Source organism: Lepisma saccharinum, chromosome 23 (genome assembly GCF_977018435.1).
Source record: "Lepisma saccharinum chromosome 23, izLepSacc3.1, whole genome shotgun sequence".
Taxonomy (NCBI): domain Eukaryota; kingdom Metazoa; phylum Arthropoda; class Insecta; order Zygentoma; family Lepismatidae; genus Lepisma; species Lepisma saccharinum.
The window spans coordinates 9,586,626-9,610,647 of record NC_139251.1 but is presented as its reverse complement, the minus strand read 5'-3'; the positions used below and the strand labels follow the sequence as shown (position 1 = coordinate 9,610,647).

Below are 24,022 nucleotides of genomic sequence, written 5' to 3'. Positions count from 1 at the left end.
GATTTAAAGATCGTTGTAGGAGAAAAGCTACTGCTATTATTAAAAATTAAATTAAAATAAAAGTAATCTCTGAAAATTGGCTCGAAAGAAAATAGGTAATCAATATATGCTCACAAGTTTTAATGCATATTCATACGTACATGAGATTTGCAGGATTCATTCATTAAAAAATGTTTTGTTCAACTAAATATGTCAAACATTTAATACACTTGTAATAATAAGGAAGTTCATTATTGGCTAATCACATGTGCCACGTACATGGCTTTGGATAAATTAATGACCTGAACACGAATGCATTTCATCACTGTTACTTTTTCTTTTATCGAGAAGCGAGCAAAAACAACAAACACTCGGAAACCACAGACAAAATACTTCCCTTACCAAACTCACAGATTATCTTCACATGCCAAACTTTCGCTTTGATTGGCTGTTCCACAGCATCTAACAGAGAAAGCCAGTTGCAATTAGAACTTGGCCTAGTCGTCAAAACCAGCCAAACAGCCAGTGCGGCGTCATGATTTCTGGCCAAATAGCCAGTCCAGCACCAAATAGAACATTTCTGCTGGAAATCCAGTTGCGTGTGATTCGGCCATAAGTCTCAACTTCCTTGGGCTCTTAAATTGGAAGAAATGGCCTTGGCAACGTAAATCTCTCATACCTACTATGTATAATAATAATTGTTTACCTTAATAAGAGTAAACTTTATGTAATGCACAATCCTCAGACCTCTGACAATATTTTCCCGGGCTGCCCCTTCTTTATTTTGCTTGTTTATCGTCCTCTTGCCTTCAGCACCTTTACATATTGCTCAAATTTAAAATAATTAAGCTGGCTTCTCTTAAAGCAATATGTTGCAGACATCTAACAATATGTCCATAGAATAAATATGACATGAATAAAGTTTCAAATTCATTACACACACAGTATACTAGAAGTGAAGAAACAAAATTAGTTATTTTCTGCTTGACATCGTTATTGTATTTTGTATATTTTGTATATTTACCTATAGGGTGGGTGAGAAGTAACTAGAATTGAAAATTTGCTGTAGTGTTTGAAATATTTAAGCAATCTCAAATGAAACTTTATGTACACATTCATTATGAAATGCATTATATATTTGCATATGAATTTCACAATATGGTGGTCGAAAGGGTCATAGGTCCATACTTTCTGTATGACATCATAAATGGCGAAAGCTACCTTACAACGTAGCAAGGGCATGTTTGGCCAATCGTATCACGATGGGGAAACATTGGTGAGGTTGTTTTCATGTAAGAAGGCGCACCGCCACACTTTCGTTTTACATGTCACCCTCTTCCTACCCCCACACCCAGGGGTGCCAGGGGTGTCTTGGAGTTGAACGGCATTGGGAGTGTCACTATTCATCTTAGCGACCCCGAAAACTATTGATTCTACACTAACATCTGTCGTTTTCCATTATTTTTTACATGTCACCCACTTCCCACCCCTCTCCTAGGGGATCCAGGGGTGTTTAGGAGTTGGACGGCATTGGAAGTGTCACTATTTATCTTAGCGACCCCGAAAACTATGGATTTCACACTAATATCGGTCGTTTTCGATTATTTTTACATGTACCCTCTATGGATTCCACACTAATGTCGGTCGTTTTTTATTATTTTTACATGTCACCCCTTCCCTCCCCCACCCTTAGGGGTGCCAGGCGTGTCTTACCCCAACAGTATTTCTTTCCACATTGTAAGTCATATGTGTACCAAGTTTGGTCATTGTGAATGTTACCAATTAGCTTAGCGACTTCAAAAACTACGGATTCGACACTAATCTTGGTCATTTTTGACATTTTAGTTTTCACCCCCTCTCACCCGCATTCCGATAGATGATGAACTTGAAGTGGAACGGTATTAGGAATGTTACTATTCATCTTACCGACCCCGAAAACTATGGATTCCACACTAATATCGGTCGTTTTCTATTATTTTTGCATGCCACCCCCTCCCCCACCCGTAGAAGTGCCAGGGGTGTCTTACCCCACCAGTATTTCTTTCAAGATTGTAAGTCGTAATGTGTACCAAGTTTGGTTGAAATTGCTCCAGGCGTTCGAGTGTTATGCCGGAACAAACACACATACACACACAGGGCCGGATGAAGACGAAATTGGTCCTGATGCTTGAAATCTTCTGTTAACAATAAACACAACGACGTTATAGTTACGTCACAGCGCAAAGAATAATAGTAGGTGTATAATAAGTAACGCTGTGTCTAGGCGTCCGAAATTGGGGCTCCAAATTTCATTCTAAGATTTATTTTCAGGTTAATATAGCAAGAGAAAACTGTTCAGCTTTCGGAAAATTCTCGTCTGTTTTCATCTGGGCCTATTTCAGGAATGAGCCTAATGCTGCAGCATCAATAGCACCCACCTTAATCCGGCCCTGTACACACACACACACACACCCACACACATACATCCATTTTTATATATTAGAATTAGATGTATAGAAAATTTCATTATGATTGCTTAAATATTACAAGAACTGCAGCAAATTTACAATGTCTAGTTACTTTTCACCCACCCTGTATATTATAAACGATTTATACCACATTATTTACTTATATTACAGCGCCTTGAATAACGTAGTGTGGAAAACGGCACAGTTCTGCGAGCTCTGGCTGGTTCCACTCGAAAATGATCCGCTAGAGGCGCTGGTGTTGAACCCGGTGCTTGGTATTCGTCTGCTTATAATGGAAGTAAATGGAGTTTTCGCTGCAACGTCTGATTCTTTTACATGAAGCATTTCTATGAATGTGATAATTGCTATGATATTTGGTACAGTGGTAGCGAAGACATTAACGAACATTCTAGACAGTCGACCACGTTCTGTTATCATACTTTCGTTAATAACACGGGAGAAAAAATACGCATGGAATGCTCTTGGCAACTAAATTTTTGTGTATGAATTAGGTTCATTATTATTATCATCATCATCATTTCTTTTAAAGATATACACACTGAAGCATTTGTATTTTGGATATTTACTGTCTCTTTTCTTCCGCTTTAAACTAATCGCAGCGATGATGATAATGATGATTCCATGAAACGACAAGGGAAACCCCACAAAACTTTCTTAGTGCCATCGACATGAGTGTAAGGAAACTTTCAAACCAATGGGACAAGCGACACGGGATGTTCACACTGTCACACTAGTGACACACACTTCCAGACTGTAAAATAGCATTCATTGCACATGAGGGTCCAAACAGCAAACGACACGTTCATATGGCGTATTCGCGTGCTACTTGTTACTTCGGTCGGAAAGCTCCATAAAGGAAGGGTGCTGAGATCGAAGCGACGCGCTACAGGGGGAGTTCCCAACTAAGTGACAAGCGACATGGTGCCTTTAGTCTATTAGCAAGCGTTGCTTGCGAACAACAGATAAGCGACATGATAAACCGCACATTACAACAACAGATCTAGGCGACACGATAAGCCACACGTGTCGCTTTGTCGCTTGTGCGTCGCTCAAACTGGGCAATTTCCTCAATAGCTTGCAACATGTTGCCGTGGTTTGTTGTTCGCGCATGCGCGATGCAATGAGTGTCTTGCTTTAGGGAGATTGTGCACCAAAGCGACAAGGGGCACGCGACACTTATCGCTTGAGGATTTCACCAACCGAACGCTGGCCTGTGCTTCCCGTCATGCCGCTACGATGTGAAATGTTGCTCTTGATTGGCTCGTTTCCAAGCAACATGTGTCGCTTGGGTGTGAAAGTTGCCTTGGACTGAAGGACCCGTGTCGCTTTGGTGTGAAATCCTCGTATCTTTTGTCGCGTGTCGCTTTGGTGTAAAATCTCCTTGAGGAAACGGTGCAGTCAGAGCTTGTGTCCCTACGGTTCGAAAGGCTGCATTGATTACGGACTGCTCGCTTCCAAGCGACACTTGTGGTTTGTCGCCTCGGTATGAAATATCTCTCAGGATACTATTTATATTCTAATACCATAGAAAAATAAAACTCTAGTACACAATCCAACACCTGACGTCCGGAATCACTTTGCGATGTTTCTTCTTGTGTTACGTATGCTATTTATTTATTAATTTTATTTTACTTTTCTTTCCAAATTAATGTCATTTCGTAACTGCAAATCACTCCATAAATATAACTCTTTCCATCAATTCACGTACCGCATTTCAAGACAAACAAATCTACATAATATATTCCAAAAACTAAGAAAGCCGCATTACTTTCATAAGAAAATTAGCACCGACATTGATAGCACTGTCATCTATGTTTCTCATCCGTCTGGGGAACCAGTTTCTTGGGTCGTTTTCCACACTACGTTATTCAAGGCGCTGTACTTATATTAAACAAATGGGCTTCATTTAATCAAATTTCATGAAGAATTCCAACTGCCCAAGAACTACTTTACAAAAATTATGTTAAACTTTGCTACTGAGTGAGCAGCATTTTAAGATAAAATTTGCAAATGTTACTCGCATTGGAAAGAAAATATACCAAAAAGAGTAGAAAATAAATAAGTTACCTTTTACACCTAAAGGTGTTGGACAATTTTCTGGAACTTTAGGCAGAGCTCGTGCATAAAAGGAATGATTGAAATACGACTCCAGGGTGATGTAATCATGTTCCGAATTGTACCTCGTTGGATTGTCTATCATTTCAGCCCTACCTAGGCAGGAGAAAGAAAATGCACAGATCAGTTGCATAAATGTTAGTATTAACATCATTATAACCTTCACCACACACACAAACAATGAGAAGTTTTTGTAATCTTACTGATGATTTTTTTACTTTGCATTATCATTGATCTGCCTAATAAACAACGAACACAGACTGTCGAATATCTAGAAATCCAGTTGTAAGAAGATATGGCAACAACGCAAATTCTACCACACGTCCAATTTTGTGTCCCAGAATTTAACAAGTCAGCAATGTATTCCATGTTGACTGGTATACAACAATTAATTCAGTGCCATCTATCCGAGAACGTTAGAAACATATGTTGCTGCATAGGCACATTGTCTATGGAACTTGCTGTTGCAACAATATTAACCGTTAGTAAATGCATCCTTAGTATTTCCTCAATTATCTATTCGCATGAAAATTAATCTAAATCAAGCCACGGTAGTTTAATTAAAAATTGACATGTGTTAGCTAGCTCCTTACAGGTCAATATTATTTATCAATGCCATTTAAACTTACAATATGAACGTGGCTCAGTGAGGACTTCGACTTTCGTGGCGGAGTGATTATATCAAAGCGCAATACGACGCCAGATATTCCGGGTTCAAATCCCGGGTAAGATATGGATATTTTTGTTTGTTCTCGATGAGAAATAGGGAATTGATTAAAACAGAGAAATAGAATGACAGGGGAAACTAGAGCATGTTTTTTTTATTTTATTCAAATAAGTGGGTTAGTCCACCCCTGGGGGGATACATTTTTCATCAGAGAAAAGGTCTTTAATTAAAACAAATTTTTCAAAATATATAAAATGTTCGACATAACTCACAAAAATGGGATATGGGCATAAGAAAAATAATTAGACGATAATTTAAGACATTCTATCAATCAGTTTAAAAGATTGTGATTCTCATGGGATAATTTACTTTGGAAACGTCAAATATAAGCAAATTCCTGTTAAGAGAAGAAGAGGCCTGAACTTTCATACTTACACTGGTAGAGGATCATGTAGTTAGTTTATATTCTCTATTACAGTTGCTGTGATATTTACAAGGTTTTAACAAATATAATTTATGTTTGGCAAGGAAGTAACAAAAAATATTTATTTATGTTTCGAAAGAATACCACGTTGACTGCCACAATAGAAATAATTATTTTATAATTTTCGACTTTTGGGGGCCCTCAGCCATTGACATAGTAGAGGGTTTGCGTATGTAAAAGCAAACGTAGTTACTCAGGGGTACAGAAACGAATAAAAATATACAGGTAAAGGTAATGTTTAAGTTCTCTGTACATATTGCACCGTGCCCTGAAGACACATTTAGGCCGGTATGGGGAGGTAGGGCCCCACATATTTTCGATGTTGGACATCTTGGAGGTGATAAAATCAGCATCACGCTCCGGCCGCCTTTACCCCGCCAACAGGTACTATTTGATTTGAGGCTGGGTGGGCCCTGAAGCCGCTTCATGTTGGGACAAAACTGCAAAAAATTTCCGGCCTAAGATCACCCACCACGGGTCTCCCGGGTGGCAGTCAGACTAGAATATAATCAAGCTGGAATTTCACGAGAAATGCGGTGGTGAAGGTTTCTTCAACCTATCTTTAATCAGAAAAAGTTATGAAGCATGATTGTAACAAATGTATCATTTTCCAGGTGTGAGAAAACAGTGTTATATACAAAGTATATCACATTACACCCCCTTCCCATTTGAAAATTTTGAATTGAATTCAATATTGCGGCAACCAACATGGCGGGCGTCAGCTTGGAACACACTAATGCGGTTCCCCTTAAGCCTAACCTGTTTCTATCATGTCCAATTTTACCCAGCCTAATTCCTTTACTCTTTATAAGGAGTGTTAAGGGACTTTTGAATCACACTGTAGGCTCTTGTATGTAACTTTGTCAACCGGAGATAAAGAATTCACACACACGCATACATTATACATGTTTAATAGGGAGACCAGAGCATAACGATCCCTCTACGCTTCATTGAGCCACAGAATGAACAAATACCACAGAAATGGAAAGAATTGTATGCATATGTGTTTATTGACATGTCAGGTACTACTAATAATTGTTTGGACATTGTACAGTCGTGGAAAGAACACAAAATAAACGAATTACAAACATAATGCAAAGATCATTTTGACCCGTACCCCCGGAGCAAAATGATCCCCAGTTTTCTTTAGTGATATTTGTATGTATAGGTACGTACAACAAAATTGCACTGTATGTTACATTTCTACACATAATTTGCGTACGTAGCAGTGTACGAACATGAAAAAGAAACCCAATGCGGATATTATCAAACACGATAATAAAATTGATAATTGTTATGAAAAAGCATAAAAGGCTGAACAAATGTGTGGCTACATTAAAGGAATGGATTTTTACAGGCCAATCTAAAAGACGATAATCAACACTTGATGCCTATCCATCAGAATCAAATCGGCATCTCATGATAATATTCAAAGTTTTATTGTTTATGTAAGCACTACGAATAGCGTAGCTATTGCAACTAAAGTGTAAAACAAACCAGCTTCATCACGTCTGCAATTTAATCATTAAAACCTTAACAGTATTTTCCAATAAGATGAATCATTGTTGGACAGTACAAATCAACAAAAATGTCACACATACAGCTTTCTCCGACTGGGCGGACATTTGATTGGCTTACAGTAATCACAAATGAATTCATCATCCTCATCATCAACGCCAGCACATTGCTCATGAGCCCACTGTTGACATATTCGGCACATTATCCAACCTTCTCCTTGCACAGAACGTAGATAGGTATCACTACAGAAAAATCACTCCGGATCACCATCTGCAGCAACACTATCAGAACTAGAGTCCTCAGGTGACTGCTTCCTTTTCTTTCTGTTCTTCAGAGAAGTGTCACAACATTTGTTCCTCTAGCTCCGTTTTTCAAATTGACTTTTCTGTTTCTCTTCTCTTTTTAATTTGTCATCAACCAATGAATTTTTGTACGGACTGCTTGCCAGAACTGTAGCTCCAACCCTTTTCCCTTTGGTGATGACTCGCCGTTCTTGCATTTTGGAAACTGGTCGAATGTCAGCAGGCGACACGGGACTAAATGACGTATCACAAGACGAAGACGTTGCACTAGGTCCTGGCCTGCATGGGCCATTCCTGGTATCTGGGAGCTTAACCTGTCCAACAGAATGTGTTGATGACTCTCTGCCCAGTGTTGTAGCAGACTGTAAGCATGTATCTTCATTGTTGATTGACTGCACACACACTGTAGTCCTAATATTATCTGCAGAAACGTCTGGAGCACCTGCTATTTGCATTTCGTTGTGATCTGCATCAGCTGCTTGGTCAGTTGTTTCTGCCGCAATAAAATCAGCATCAGAGTCATTCCATGCCAAATCAACACAGCCTTTGACCTGACCATCTCCGATTTTCATGAAATTTGTGGAGTTGAAACTATACATGGAACGTAGTAACTATGAAAATTTTTAGTCTCGTGCGTCTTGTAATTGTTATATTATTCAAGGTCAAAGTTAGCATAAATTGCCCTTTTTGAGCCCGCTTAGCTATACTAAATCTGCTGTAACTCCGCCACTATTTTGCCTAGGAAGCTCAAATAAAGCTTATTGTACAGGGAATTGAATAAGCTTTCCAGTGATATATAACAAGCCTACCTTTGGATAAAAATATAATTTTGTCACGTGACCTTGACTTTTGACCTTGAATATCTCAAAACATGTCATCACCAAAAATCGTGAAAAAAAATATATTTCGTTCCTCATTCCATACTATAAAACATATCAAAAAATCATTCTGGGACTGCAATGGGATCAGAAGATACAAAATAATATGTGTAACTATGTGAGTGATAAAAGCCCCATTACATGAACTATGAAGAGTCAAATGTCCCTTAACACCCCCTACAAAATGTGAAGGAGTTATCCTGGGTATAATTGGTCATAAAAGAAATAGGTTAGGCACAGGGAGATCCCTAGCCGTGTGTGTCAAGCGCAGGTCCGGCATATTGTTGACCGCCATATTGAATTCAACGCAAAAATTTCAAAGGAAAGGGGGTGATGTGATATATCAAATGAGGCTAGAATTTCACGAGAAATGAAGTGACGAAGGATTTTCCAACGTATCTTACGCCAGCAAAAAGTTATACACATATCTTTCACTTACGATATATGCACATTATAATGTTGTCAATGTTCCTGTGAGCACACTCGTTGACGTCTCTCACACTCGCATAGAACATTTGGCAATGTAGCATGTGCAACAACATCGCAAGCAGCAACTATGCCTTCTCTCAGATGGTCAATATCAGGGACTTTTAGTGCATGCACCATTCTCTTCAAAGGTTTCTGAAGGTTAAAGTCCTCCTAAGATGTTAGATCTGGGGAATGTGCAGGCCTTTTAATAGATCCCCGTGTGCCCATCAATCTACCTAGAAAATTACCATGAAGAAATTGCAAAAATGTCTACATAGTGTGGTCACACTCTGTCCTGTTTAAAAACTCTCGAAAAGTGCCATATCCCGTAAGCAAGGGTGAAAAAAACCTGTTCACTTAACACAAGAAGCCCTCACCATTTAAGGTTCCGTTGTTGAATATGGACCAACCATTTCCGTTCGCCATACATTATACCACATAATTAGCTTACCAGCAACAACCATTCGACTGAGCAAATCACAGGTATTGCATATTATTTTTATTAACTTCACCGTGAACATAAAAATTAGCCTCGTCAATGAAGAATTTTTCATTCCAAAGGAAGTGTCACGTAATTGTTTGAGATACTTTTCCCAATATTCTTCACTATTCAACTATTTGGTGAATGTAGCTGATAAAAATCATATGCAATGGTGCGTATACTTCTTTCTCTCCCAAGATGTCAGCGTGATCTCGATGAGTTCCTAACACGTTAGGAGCATTCCAATGCTTTGTTTTTAACACCTCGAAAAGGAGAAAATGGTTACAAGCATGCAGTAATAAATTTTTGCTGGTTAAATATATGTTGGATAAACCTTCGTCACTTCATTTCTCGTGAAATTCTAGCCTCATTTGACATATCACATCACCCCCTTTCCTTTGAAATTTTTGCGTTGAATTCAATATGGTGGTCAACAATATGCCGGATCTGCGCTTGACACACACGGCTAGGGATCTCCCTGTGCCTAACCTATTTCTTTCATGACCAATTATACCCAGGATAACTCCTTCACATTTTGTAGGGGGTGTTAAGGGACATTTGACTCTTCATAGTTCATGTAATGGGGCTTTTATCAGTCACATAGTTACACATATTATTTTGTATCTTCTGATTCCATTGCAGTCCCAGAATGATTTTTTGGTATGTTTTAGAGTATGGTATGAGGGACCAAATATATTTTTTTCACGATTTTTGGTGATGACATGTTTTGAGATATTCAAGGTCAAAAGTCAAGGTCACGTGACAAAATCATATTTTTATCCAAAGGTAGGCTTGTTATATATCACTGGAAAACTTATTCAATTCCCTGTACAATAAGCTTTATTTGAGCTTCCTAGGCAAAATAGTGGCGGAGTTACAGCAGATTTAGTATAGCTAAGCGGGCTCAAAAAAGGCAATTTCTGCAAACTTTGACCTTGAATAATATAACAATTACAAGACGCACGAGACTAAAAATTTGCATAGTTACTAAGTTCTATGCATAGTTTCAACTCCCCAAATTTCATGAAAATCGGAGATGGTCAGGTTAAAAATTGCACATATCTGTGTTGATTTGGCATGGAATGACTCATCAGTGAATATGTCCGAATCGTAGGGACATATTCCACACTTCTTGAAGCCATTTATGGTATTCATGGGACCGCAGGCCTTCAGATAAGTTTCTCCAAATATCTGACTTAGCTGGAAAAGTGTGACCACCGTTCCTGGATGATTGTTCAACTACTTTTCCAATGATGAATCATAGTTGTAATGATGCAATCATTACTTGATCCTTTTTTTATATGTTTAATTAATTAATTTAATTGGATCGGTCGGGTTTTAGTGTCAAGTGTTTTGGTAATGTTGTGTATGTTTATGTATTTCTGTACGTATGTATTATTGGCCGTTGGGGTAGCTAGGTGTGTCGCTGGACAGCCGACCAGCGGAAAGTTTCCAGTAACGGTTAGGTGATTAGCGGGGCCTGTATAAAGGAAGAGAAGGGAGCAGTCGGGCTCAGATGTTTGGTGTAATACGGCGAGGTAAAGTGGTGTCTCTTCTCTATGGGACGAAAGGGAGAAGTTTCTTGATACTATGAATCGGCGGGGACTATAACTTTCTCTCTTTCTTTTAATACATACACTTGATTTTTTCACATTAATTCACTAGTACATCTCATGTGGGAAACCGGGTACACACGTACACATACCTTCAGCCACCTTTTTTGGTTATGAAAGTTATATATATTTTTTTTACTCGTGAAGTCAGTGGCTACACGAGTCTACACACACTCTCTTCGGGAAGGGGCGACAGGGCACACTGAAATGGGGATTTTGTCAATAAAGGCCAAGATTTAACTTCTTCTGTAAATAAGATATGGATAAACGTGCATATAACAAAAGGGAAATGGGCGTTATGTAATGAATCGAAGAATACCTGTCTATTGTCAATAGTTGTTGTTGATTTGTTGTTGATTTGGTGTTTTAAGTCCACTTTATGCACAGTAAGGCTAATCGGGACTGGACCTACAGCTTAAAGTGGGACCCGAACCACTTGTGCCTCCAGCGGGTATTGAACCCGGGACCCCTTGATTACAAGACGATGACGCTACCACTGCGCCATCAGGGAGGCCCTTATTGACAATAGTTATATCCACAGAAGTTCAGATACTGTATGTTTTGAACCTAGGGTGTATGGGTGTGTATGCTGAAGGCGCGAGCTGTGAATTGCCAAAAAACACAAACTATACCTCTACATAGTATGCACTCAACGGAAACATGACGAACACGTCCAGGGCTTGGAGCTTGTGTGTGGAGTGTGGGGGTAGATAAACAATGGTGACGAAATTTGCTCTGGCTGCTTCAATAACGTTCAAATGCTTGGAGTGACTGAGGTGTCCATTCATGATTAACAGGGCAGGTCATCCTGGATGGCTTTGCATGTGTTGCAGGCAAACACAGTTCCAGGTGGTGCCCCATCGGTTAACTCAGCTTTCATCCGTTTGCGGGGAAATATTAGCATAGGGGGCACGAAGGTGCCCCTAGCGACATACACAACACAGCAGTGGCCGATTCTCCACGTTCGCCGGACACAATTCTTCCAACTTGTCGCCTTCCTCTTTGCGGCAAAACCCCAGAATTCCTGGACGAAACAGTCCCTATTGCAGTCTCATGTATGTACTTTAAAAATCCTATGGGGGATATTTCTGATTGGGGTTTAGCTCGCGTAGAATCTGAAAGAACTTTTCAACAACTGGCACGCGCTCTCGCAGCTGAAGTTGACTCAGGAACTCTGAGAGACAACTCGGGTTGTTGACGACGAAATCCATGTAGCCAGTCCTCGCCCGCCAAACCCAATTCAGCATTGAAGGGGTGAGGAATCCCATTTTTCACAGCCAACTGGTATGTTATGCAGCGCACATCTTTCGTTGTCAATCCGTAAGGCCTCGTTTCCATATCTAGAATGTGGCGCACTAATTCTTCTTCCTGGGGCTGGGTGAACACTGGTTAATACCTCCCTAAACTCTTTTCAACCATTAGAGCAGTCCCATTTTGTCCCTTCGTTCTTTCAGGGCCATTCTCGGTACTGCAAACGTTCTACTTGCCGTTTTCACTCGCATTCCATTTTGCACTGCCTGTATTGCATTGTTCATGTCTTCAATGCACCAGCTTTGCCGGCTGGTTTCCCGTACATACGTTCGTACCATTGTTGTACCTAAAATGAAAAAAAAATAATGAGTTTGACAGTACCACATAATAAAAAACATAACGGATTATAGGTGAGATTAGCTACTAACTGAAAGATTCTACATTTGGGCAAGCTCGATTGAAATAAATATTTCATAATCATTGCATTAGTGAAGACAAATATCTTTTTGCTTCTTTCCTTCGTTTAAGTAGCTTAACGTTTTCACGGTCTCCCGTACAAATTTGCAAAGATTTGAACCTTACATCGAGCCGCATTTTGATAATTCTATTGTTTTCACATTGTCCCTTTTCACCGTGCGTTTTGCAAACAACTAACAACATACTAGAGGCTCGTAATAGTCTAACAACCTGTTATTACTGATCGTGATAATATTATTAACAGAAATAATAGAAGTAGTGACAGTAGCGAAACTATCGACAATATATTACTGTAATAGTAATGATAGTAAAACACGGAGGGGCAAAAAGATCCCAGTTGGGCAGAATGATCCTTCTGAGTGATCATATCGCCCCGACTGCTAGTTCGAAGAAAAACAGCCAAACGGAAGAACGCCATCTTGTACAGACGGAACTCCACCTCTGCAAGCTTCAACGTTTAATACTTTCAGCGCGCTTATATTTCTGAATCGTATTAGACATACTGTAAGAAAGATATATAGGTGTCCATACAACACTTACCTTACATCAGCAACGTTACAAACATGTTTTTCTTCCGTAAAATGGTCGCAATGCACGGAGACCGACAGCAGCAGCCACCACAACCTTACGCCTCACCAGAGGATGTAGTTGATGAGTTTACACTACGATGGCACCATATGTTGGGGTGTGTCTGTGTGTGTGTGTGTGTGTGTGTGTGTGTGTGTGTGTGTGTGAAGGTAAGTAGGTAGGGGGGGCCTTTGGTAATATCTTGCTGGGTGGCCAATATTTGAAGTTCCGCTACTGTTCTGAGGCCACGATATTTTATTACGAGAATATAATGAAAACGTTGAAAGCATATATTTCTTGATGATTAGATTGAAAAATTGTTATTTTTAATTATTTCATTTTATGTGCGTGAGTCAATTATTACGCTTCACCCCACATGAGTTATATTTGGCTCACGGCATTTTTATTGTTTTTTTTAAAGAAATGTTATTGTTTTTTCTGAGTAATGTTATTGTTTTTTCTGTGCATTGACTCTTTTGTTATTTGTAACATGACTCTGCCGTACACTATTTTATCGATATTCTTTGAGGAGCTGGCCAGCAATAATTCAAGGCCAAATGCACAATCGAAAAAACTTGAAAACAGTTCATGAGTGAAAATGTCTTCTTGTTTGCTTGTCGTGTAATTTAAAAGCAAAAATAATTAGAAAATAAGTTAATGTAGATATATTAATTTGATCCACACATCTAAAATTGTTTGTATTAATTGTAACAATAACAGCATCACTAAATAAGATTTTCACGAACCATCTGCAAAATTTTGTACACGGGGCAAATCTTAACGTAACATGCATGTTATAGCATGGTAGCGTGAGTTGCCTGTGTACAACGAGGCTCCCAAGGTAAAGAGACGTGTTAGTTAAATACCCTTCACGAGACTCCGAGCCTAGAACTAACTTGAGTTAAATACAACTCACGTGACAGTTAACGTGATGTGTAAACAAATGTGTTTTTGTTTCACGAAACATGTGAATGGCAATGATATCAGTCGTATGAAGAATTTATTGAAAAAAATCGTTGCAGATATGCAATCCCTTTCATCATTACCCCAACGAGGGTTGTCTACCTGCAAGGGATAGGGCGTCGCTCGATTCATATTGAGGGGTGTTTTTAGATGGCTTGAAGGCTGTTCGTATGAAGGAACTCGATGGCTATTTCTACATTTAAGGATTGAAATTTAATCCTTTGCAATCGACACTGTTGGTATCAGAGGACCAAAGTTCAAAATAACCTTTAGTAGAAGAAATTTAAGAATATTATGAGATCTCATTCGTAATTCCTTGCGTGAAGGTAAAGCTCTCCGACTCTACCTCGAACCCTGTGTGCTATGGAAGGGAGACTCTTGCGCCACTACATATTTACAGTAATGGGAAACATTACAAGCATGTTGGGTCATCACTGTTAAGAATTCTTACACGTGCCCAATATAAATTTATAATTCTATTTTCTTAAATGGATTCATTGTGACTTAAATGAATGCAACAAAAAAATGCAGTTTGTGACTTAAGTGCTTTTTCCATAACACCCTATGTATTACATTTTCCAAAATGTTGCATGTATTGGTTCATTAAGTTGGTGTTTCAAGTCCACTTTTTGCACAGTAAGCCTAATCGGGACTGCACCTACAGTTTAAAGTGGGATCCGAACCACTATGAGACTCCCGGTATCGGACCCGGGACCCCTTGATTACAAGTTGATGACGCTACCACTGCGCCATCTGGGAGTCCCTGTTGCATGTATTGTATGTAGAATTGGGTTAAATTTTTATTGGTCAAAACGTTCATACCTCTTGATTAGTGGACGATTTTTTCTATTACAATGCCTATAGTATTGCAAACTAATTTATACAGAGGAAAGTTTTGCTTGCTGACCACGAAAGAGTCGATCCTTTTAGCAACTTTCGATCGCTTTTCAACTCCACCATTTGAATATTACAAATTATCAGCAGTCAGAACAAGTGGCGTGGGGTAACATTCTCGAAACTGTAAGCAATCCTAATTACAACCCCAGCATTGAACAACTTCTGCTTAGAAACTTCAATTACTGTAACCACTTCCAAAATAATGAATTTCACAAAAGCCTACATTAGAGGTACAATAGCATAGGTCATTATCCATATAGGGTGGCGCAAGAGTCAGTTTACCCAAAAAGCACATTGATAATAGTATTACGATAGTGGATGTGCTTCTTGTGCTAAGTAATATTTTTTAGGTATACGGTAGGCAACATTGTCGTGTGACACTGGTAACAGTGCACTCGTTATTCTTTTGTCGACAGTTGAGTCTCTGGCTTGTTGTAGTTTGGTTGTTTGTTGTTAGATGACACATTTGAAGAGTGGATAGGACACCCTGGTACCATTGATTGGCCTGCGCGTTCTGGTGATTTAACGCTATGCGATTTTGCTTTGTGGGGAATTGTTAAGGATATGGTATACTCATCATCACCGACAGATTTGGATGCACTGAAAGACTTAATTATCAGTTTCATAGCATCAACAATGATACAAGTTTACTGCATTGTATTTGCAATTATGTTGTTGATCGTTGCACACAATGTATTGTAAACAATGGAGGACACTTTGAACAAAACCACTGAAAATGGAATTTTGAGCATCCACTTGTATTTTGTATGTACACTTGAATTTTGCGTATAAACTTGAATTTGTGTATGGGTACCACCTTGTGTTTACCTGTAGAGTAATTTATATCGTATACTCCTTGCACAAGCACCTGACTCAGATCAGCCCTATGCACAATTTCTCAGTTAGGTGATATACCTTCACTACAGCAAGTTCCATAAGTAATTTTGCATTCGTATAACTTTAACAAATTTAAACAGTAAATGCACTTTAACCCTTTGAGCATTTTCTCCACTCAACGATTTCACCATCAACAAATCTCCCATCCAACAATTCTAGTCATTTTTAGTTGATAATGATGAGGGTGCGTATTTATAGGCACTAAAACCTCTCAAATAGGAAGGCAATAAGGAACCAATATTATGAAAATAGGCACTCAAAACAGGCACTATACAAAATAAGAAAATGCACTATAATAGGCACTTAAAAGGCACCCAAATATTTAAAATAGACATGAAAATGGGGTTTGAACATCAAGTTATTTCAATTTTCTTCTTTCAATGCACAGTTATACTCAGGGCGCGCTTAAGTTGGGGGGAGGGTTAAGTTGTACTAGCTTTCAGGTGAAAAAAGAAGGGGCGGGTTTTCGTCTTTTTGTCCAAGTATGAGTCACCAACAGGTTGTGACAATTTTGCTTACCCTGATTAAGCTATATTTGGTATTTCGAAAGATCTGACATTCCTTGAGATCCTCAAATCTGGCGTATACCAGATGTCAGTCAGCTAAACATAAATAAAGGCTTACCTTCATCAATGCAGGGAAAGCCAAAGCCACTTGAAAAAAAGCTGAAGTAAGCAAAAATTGCAGAATAGGCATTTTTAGGCCCGATCAAGCAAAATAGGCGCTAACCCTCGAATAGGCCTTTATAGGCACTATGAAATGCTTTTTTGGACCAGAAACACCATGGAACGAACTTAAAACATTAAAGCCTATGATTTACTACAAAGGAATAAAAAGGGCAAATAGGCAAAAATCCGCACCCTAATAATGACATTACCACGGATGAAGACACCGCCGAAATATTGAACACACTCCTAAAAGCTCAGAACGTAATTATTCTTCTAGTTTCTTAGGCGGTAGTTTACAGTCACATAATTCGGGGTGATGGTAGCTAGTAGAGACTAAAGACGGCTATAGTAACTGACCGGAGCGGCAAGTGTGCTGCTGATATCTTACCGTGATATCTGTCGGTATTATTGAATAATACCTACGCTTATTATCATTTGAATGCATTAAATTTCACAAGTATACATGTGTGATATAATATCACACTTCATATGTAGGATTAGGTGTAGGAATAATATTTATTTGTGAGCATAACTTGTGCACACCACGCCCCTGGTCAGAACAAAGGTTTGCGATGACTACGGTACGAATCTAACCGATAGAGGTTTACTTCGAGTCGAGGTCAACCTGTTAAACCGCTCGCATAACCCCGAACCACTATGTGCCTCCACCGGGTATCGAACCCGGGACCCCTTGATTTCAAGACGACGACGCTACTATTGCGCCATCGGGGAGGCGATACAAGGAAATATTAAGAGACAGAGTATAATACAGTAAACTTAAAAAATTAGTATGAGTAGACGGGGTCAAGCAGGACCCCTCTATGACCACCCTCGAGGCCCCTTATCAATGAATACAAACCTCACTGCACATACTTGTATAAATAAAAGTCATAAGGAAGTCATGAAAAAATCCAACCCTATTGATGATTCCCCAGAAGACAGGGAAGCGTGTTGCTGCCCACTGCAGCGTCTCTTCGCTCGGTCGAATGAGATCCCTCAACCACCGCCTCCAGGTGCCTACAAACAGATGGAATGGATGCATTAATATCAATTTATGATGAGTACAGTCAGCAAGAGAAATGTATTAGAATTCAGAAGCGAAACAGTACAGAAAACTAATGCCTGGAATTTGGATTAGCTTCTTATTAATCTTTCAGGCCGACAACCAAAATCACAAACATTGGTAAAATACGATGGAATTCTGGAATTCTGGAATTCTGATAACAAGAAGCATAGGAAAATTTGCAATTGAGAGCGTAAAAACTGTGTATTGAATTACGCGTAGCTCATAAGGATCCAAACAGTTTTTCTATACAAGCATTTTTAACAGAACTAACTGATACTTATGAACGTAAACAAATAATTTGTTTTGTGTATATATAAACACGAAGGTCAGTCAAAAAAATTAGTTGCACTAACATGAAAGAAATAGCATATGGAATATGGAAGACAGTTATTGTTGTTTACATGAGTACACTACGAGAACTACTTTTCTAGATAATCACTAAGTCTGTTCAAACATTGTAATAGAGTGACACAAGTTCGAAGAATTTCCATCCAACGTTCAATAACCACTCTTGCGTCGCAGTTTTAACTTCCTCGTGGGAATGATATCACTGCTTCCCAAGTTCTTTCACAGCCCCAAAGGCATGAAAATCGCATGGTGCAAGGACTGGACTATGAATCAGTTTATTAACATGTTGAACAATGTCCCTCGTCGTTGCAGTTGACAGCCTTCTTGCTGGAAGTCGCCCTCAATATCCGTATGACCATTCTCGAACAATGCACACCATTTTGCAACCCGCCTGGCACGAAATTGCTTTGTGAACGCACACTTCGTGCAATTGGCGAAGGGCTAGGATTTTTGACGAATTACCACTGAAATTTTGTAATATTTCTACGAATAGTAATATCTGTTGTGATTTAGACATATTTTATTGTCAACGTTTTTCCATATTTCTACTTTTAACACATACGTTTAAATATTCAAGGAAAACATACATAATTTTACATATTTCAACAGGTTTATTTCACATATTGTTCATATTTCATCATTTTGGAAATATTCAAAATAAATCAATTATGTGGCTCCATGATCATTTCAACTCTCGGCTCAGGCACGTGTTTTTGTAGGAACTGCATAATAGAGGCTGTAATTTTTGCTGCTTAAAATGCAATGCATATTGTTTTCTTTGTTAAAATTCTCATGCTTTGATAGGTAACAAGTTAAAAACAGAAAATGAATAATTGACCGTTACTATTAGAGCAGTTGTGTGCAAATAAAATAATGTCTGAATAATTTTCATATCAATCTATAGTGAATTAATCATTTTAGAAACGATTTCGTTAAAAGTAAGAGAAATGAATAAAAACGACTTTATCAAGAAGTACATTCTATTAAGAATGTTTGCTAAATTGTTCGTCAAAGCATCAGTTAATGAAAACTATGTGAAAATGCTTCTTATTCAGGTTATTATTTTGTAAAATTCATATCTTAAGTTTGAAACAAGCATATTCTTACAATCTCACCTATTCGATCAGGGAAAGTTTGTTTTCTGTTGTTTATCATTTTTAAGCATTAATGCAATGGAAAATAATAAATTGTTTATTTTGTTTGAAATTACTATGAAGAAGTCTTCTCTTCTTTGCATGATATTGTGTCATTTCACGCATGTGTTAACCCTTCTTTTAGTCCATATTTTTCCAATTTTTAGTAGTCCACATGTATGTACATATAAAGCTACTTGTTAGTACATATTAATCCCAGCACTGGCAATGAATATCAGTAGAGTTACAACCAGTGCGTAGCGGAGTGGTCGACTGTCCGGGGCTTTGTGCTTGAAGGGGCCTCGCGTCCCGTGGGGTTGATGCGAAAAATGTAATAAATGGAAGTGAGAAAAATACGTGGAAAAGGCTAATTTTTGTGGGCAATCAAATTTAAACATTTATTTATTGAGATATTTATTGAGATACAGCACAGGTGGCCATTTTACACTGAAATTGTCAGCAACGAAAACGCAATGATAATAATAATAATAATAATAAGCAAAAATGTATATAAAATAATAAAAGTAACACAATAACACAAAGTTGAATAGCAAATTAACAAAAAAACTAAAAGATGGCACTATTTGATATTATTTACAAACATTTCTTCTAATAGAAGACCGAAAGGCAAACTCGGAGAAAAATATATCGATATTTGATTAGACTTGTGTTGCGAGTTGTAGGTACTCTAAAGTGAAATTCCTCAAGAAGTGTGTTGCAGCGGATTTTGCCGTTCACAATTTTGTATAAATAACTGAAATCATTCTGCAAACGTTGCTGATAAGCAGTTTGTAATTTTAGAAAAGACAAGAGATGCGGAGATGAACAATTTCGTAATGAGGGAATCCTGTATCGAACCATAGCTAGGAAGAAATGAAAGACTGAATCGATTCTAGAGAGATGAGTGGGACATGCCATGGACCAGACGGGAGAGCAGTATTCTATTATTGGGGAAATGAATAATTTGAAGTACAAGGTGAGGGCTGAGATGTCACTAATTTCAGTGAAACGGCACAGTAAGCCTAAGGGACGCATGGCCTTTTTAGTTGTGCCTAAAATATGTTCCTCAAATGTGAGCTTTTGGTCGAAAACAATGCCTAGGTCTTTATGAGAGGATACTGCTTTGATGTTATTGCCAGAGATGGAGTAAGATGACTTTAACAGGTTCTTCTTGAGAGAGATGGTGAGAGTAGTGCACTTTTCAGGATGTAATGTAAGGCCCCATGTCAGACACCAGGGCTGGCTTTAAATTTTAGTTTAGCGTTATAATGGAATGAATACGTCAAATCAGAGGCGTAACATAAATTTCCCCTTATGAAAAAAAGGGGATAAGTAAGTATTTGTTTCATCTTCTTTTGAATACACAAATGTCAAAGAAAGATAAGTTGCAATCCACCAAAATTCACAGGTAGAGTTTCAATTTGTATAATTATGAATTGTTACGTCTAGCCACAAGCACTCATTCAAAGTTAATACTTAAATTTATAGGAAGAATCTGACTGTACATGGTGGGACCGAAATTTGTTTCTTGCGGGCGCGTACTTGATGATTTTCTTACTCCATTGCGTCAAATATTTAGTACTGCAAGAACATTTCAGACGAATACAACAAAATGAGATTCACAATTATCATCTAAGTCCAGAAATTAAAAATTAACTGGTAGAATTAATGTGCAACAAAGTCAAAGTGGCTATATTTAAAAATAAGTCAAATTGGCTTAATGTCAATTGATTGTACCCAAGTATAGTATGTAGCAAATTACTATCGTTTTAAGATTTGTTGATACTAAAACCGATTATGTCTACGAACTAGATATTTTAGCCCCTATGTAGTTATGTCTTATGAATGGAAAACATATTTAAAAACGTACTATTGCTACTACTTTGGTAAAAGGAAATTCCAGCAGCGTGTTTCTCTGCCAAATGTAAATATCTCCGTCGCATATAATTAAATATCATCTTCGTCAGTAATTTATTATTATTATTACTATTTAAATATGATAATTTGTGACGTATCGTTGAAGATTTTCTATTGATTCAAATTACGATTTCAAATTAAAAACAGATGGGGGCCTCTCATTCTAATTTTGCCCAGGGCCTCTCGATATGTTGCTGGTTACACCTTCGTGTCCGCACTTCCAGTTTGGTCGCTACTTCCAACTGACGTAACGCGTTCGCCACTGATCCCTAACAGCCACGGTTTAACAGTTACTCCACCTTATCAAGGAAACTATGAGCATTGTTCTCAATAGACCTCGGATTTCTAGGTTCTAAAAAGTGTACTTTTAGGTTCCTAAAACATGCTCTAAAAATCCTAAAATAGGTTCTAAAATCCGAAATAGATTCTAAAAAGTTAAATTAGACTCGAAAAATCCTGATGTAGGGTTCAAATAACTCAAAATGGTTCAAAATCCTGAAATACTGATTAGATACAATCGTTAAAAGCAACATTTCAAAAAAAAACGTTAAGAAATTTTAATTGCAAGATAAGTTGAGTAGGTAAATTTGAGTTTGAAATTCTTATACAATTAATTTTCTTTTCGTAGATTAGTATTACCAAACATTTATGTCTTGTGTTTGTAGATGCATTTCGAGTCTGAATATGTGAAATTGTAAATGTGAACTCTGCACCTTAACCCCTCCCCCCCCCCCCAACACACACACCGTTAAATTGAATTGAATTACAATTTTTGATGCCAAAGTGAGCAAGACCTCACGGATTAGAAATTTGCACTTTGGGCTGTGCAGGTAACAGTAGTGCGAGACTACTTTGTTTAGAGCTTTGGAAAAATCATCATGGACTTGGAAGGAGGGAAACCGACAGAAAATATGTTTCGAACACGTTAGTCATTGAGTCTTTTCGGCACCAAACAGAGAAAATACTTCTGTGTGATATAAAAACTTTAAAAAAAGGTTTCATTTAGGTGCATAAACCTAAAATAGGTTCTAACAAGCGAAACAGGTTATTTTAGGCACCATACAACTTCGTCAGTCGTTACGTTTTTTAATTCAACGCTGACGTAAGTTGTTATATCTTAACTAACTGCAAAGGGAAAACAAATAGGTTAAAAACCTAATATCCGAGGTCTAATTATCAACCAAATTCATCAAAATGTGTATTTCCCCGACAAAATGTTTTGAGCAACTTCAACTTATTTTTTACATATAAAAAAGGAAGGAGGAGAATGAATGGACGATTACAAATCAAGTTCAGAAGTTCTTGAGTTGTGAGTAGGCACTGTAAAATTGCATGAAGTATTAAAGAACAAACTATTTTTGGACGTGAGAAAAGGAAAATTTATTGTGGAGACTCCAAGAGACATATAGATGTGACTGGAATTACTTTGGAACGTTCCAATGGAACGCATTCTAGTATTGTTAAGTATCAAAGTGTTTCAGGGAAACAATATCTCTTAAAGATATAATTTTAGGAAAGCAATCTGCTTCATCCTTACGTGTTTCGCACTGTGGTCCGTAGAAGCCAATCCCCATGCAGTCACAGCTGTATTTATTCCCTGCAAGCGCCACACACACTCCGCCATTTTGACATGGGAAGGAGCAACACGGATTGTAGCCTGAAGGGAATGAAGAGCAACAAATTAAAAACAGCTAATTTTATTTTAAAATACACATTATTTAAATTAATCAGAAATTCACACATATCTATGTAGGGGCACTCAGTCAACTCATTGAAAAAAACAATTGTTTTTTATATGAATTGGACCTTGAGCTTAGTAATTAAATTGCCTACTTTCTTTAATTAAAATGAAGTTCAAAGGGAGTTCCGACACTCGGAAAACATAGATGCAAAAATTATGTCTAATTTCAGATGAGGTCCCGGAAAAAATGTGATGAGGATGCAACGAAACAGTGACTGATGCAGAGAGTAATAAGGATTTTGGGTTTACAAAACAGTGTACAATATTCTTAGGGAAAGTTAGAAAGATTATACGTATTAAGAAGGGGGAAGAGAAGTAACGACATTTAATATGACAACTCAATTGAGAACACAGTGAGGATGCAAGTGGTGAATACCTGATCTGTAGGTAAGAAATATTCCGCAGAAAGGCATGGAGAAAAATGTATCCGCTTCACAAATGGTTCCACATGGCTTCACGAAACATGATCCGACACCAAAAACGATTCTTGCTTAGAAAGCTAAATGTTCATCTTTAAAAAATAATGACAAGTTTTTTTTTCAGCTAAATCTTTCCTGCATTTGTTTTTAATTTCCTATAAATATATATTTTTCTCATAATTCACTACATTTGGGTGTTTATGCTTACTTTTGTAATGTTTTTTTGTAAATACGTGAATATTGAACCTGGAAATTGAAGAAAAGACATTTTAAAAAAATGTTATAACTTTAATAGGAACTCCTTTTATTTCCAGTACTAATATTTGATTATGCAAGCGATATCGCTTGATTTCCAAGTAATGGGATAGTTATTCACACTGATTGTGATAATGGAAGATTTTTCACGATTCAATGTACAATACTCTTAATACTGATGGTAATTTTACTACAAAACATTATTTTTTCCCTATATTTTAAACTGCAGATATTGAACATTTGACGCTGGTACAGTCACAGACACTTCTGGGTTGTAAAGATTGCATTGAAAGTAAGTGGGAACATTACAACACAGAAGTGTCTGTGATTGTACAAGAGAGTATTTTGCAATGTGATGGAACCTTCAGGGCTCACAGGAGGGCTATGGCTCGTAAATTCTATATTATAAATGCAAACAATTCAGAATACTTGCCTTCGTTCTCAGCGAAT

General features: G+C 37.9%; 1 protein-coding gene across 2 annotated transcripts in view; it reads right to left on the bottom strand.

The window, feature by feature from the left end:
• Positions 1–22,810, bottom strand: part of LOC146005195 (prostaglandin G/H synthase 2-like) — a 47,371-nt gene extending 24,561 nt beyond the window's left edge. The window contains exons 1-3 of one of the 2 annotated variants that reach the window (XM_083144240.1): positions 22,695–22,810; positions 17,567–17,710; positions 4,515–4,658 (exon numbers count right to left, since the gene is read on the bottom strand). In XM_083144240.1, coding sequence (XP_083000366.1) covers positions 4,515–4,658; positions 17,567–17,710; positions 22,695–22,731 — 325 coding nt within the window. In that variant the 5' untranslated portion in view covers positions 22,732–22,810. The remainder of the gene's footprint in view (positions 1–4,514; positions 4,659–17,566; positions 17,711–22,694) is intronic. The other variant, XM_083144241.1, reaches the window with a different exon arrangement.
• Between the last annotated feature and the right edge of the window lie 1,212 nt (positions 22,811–24,022).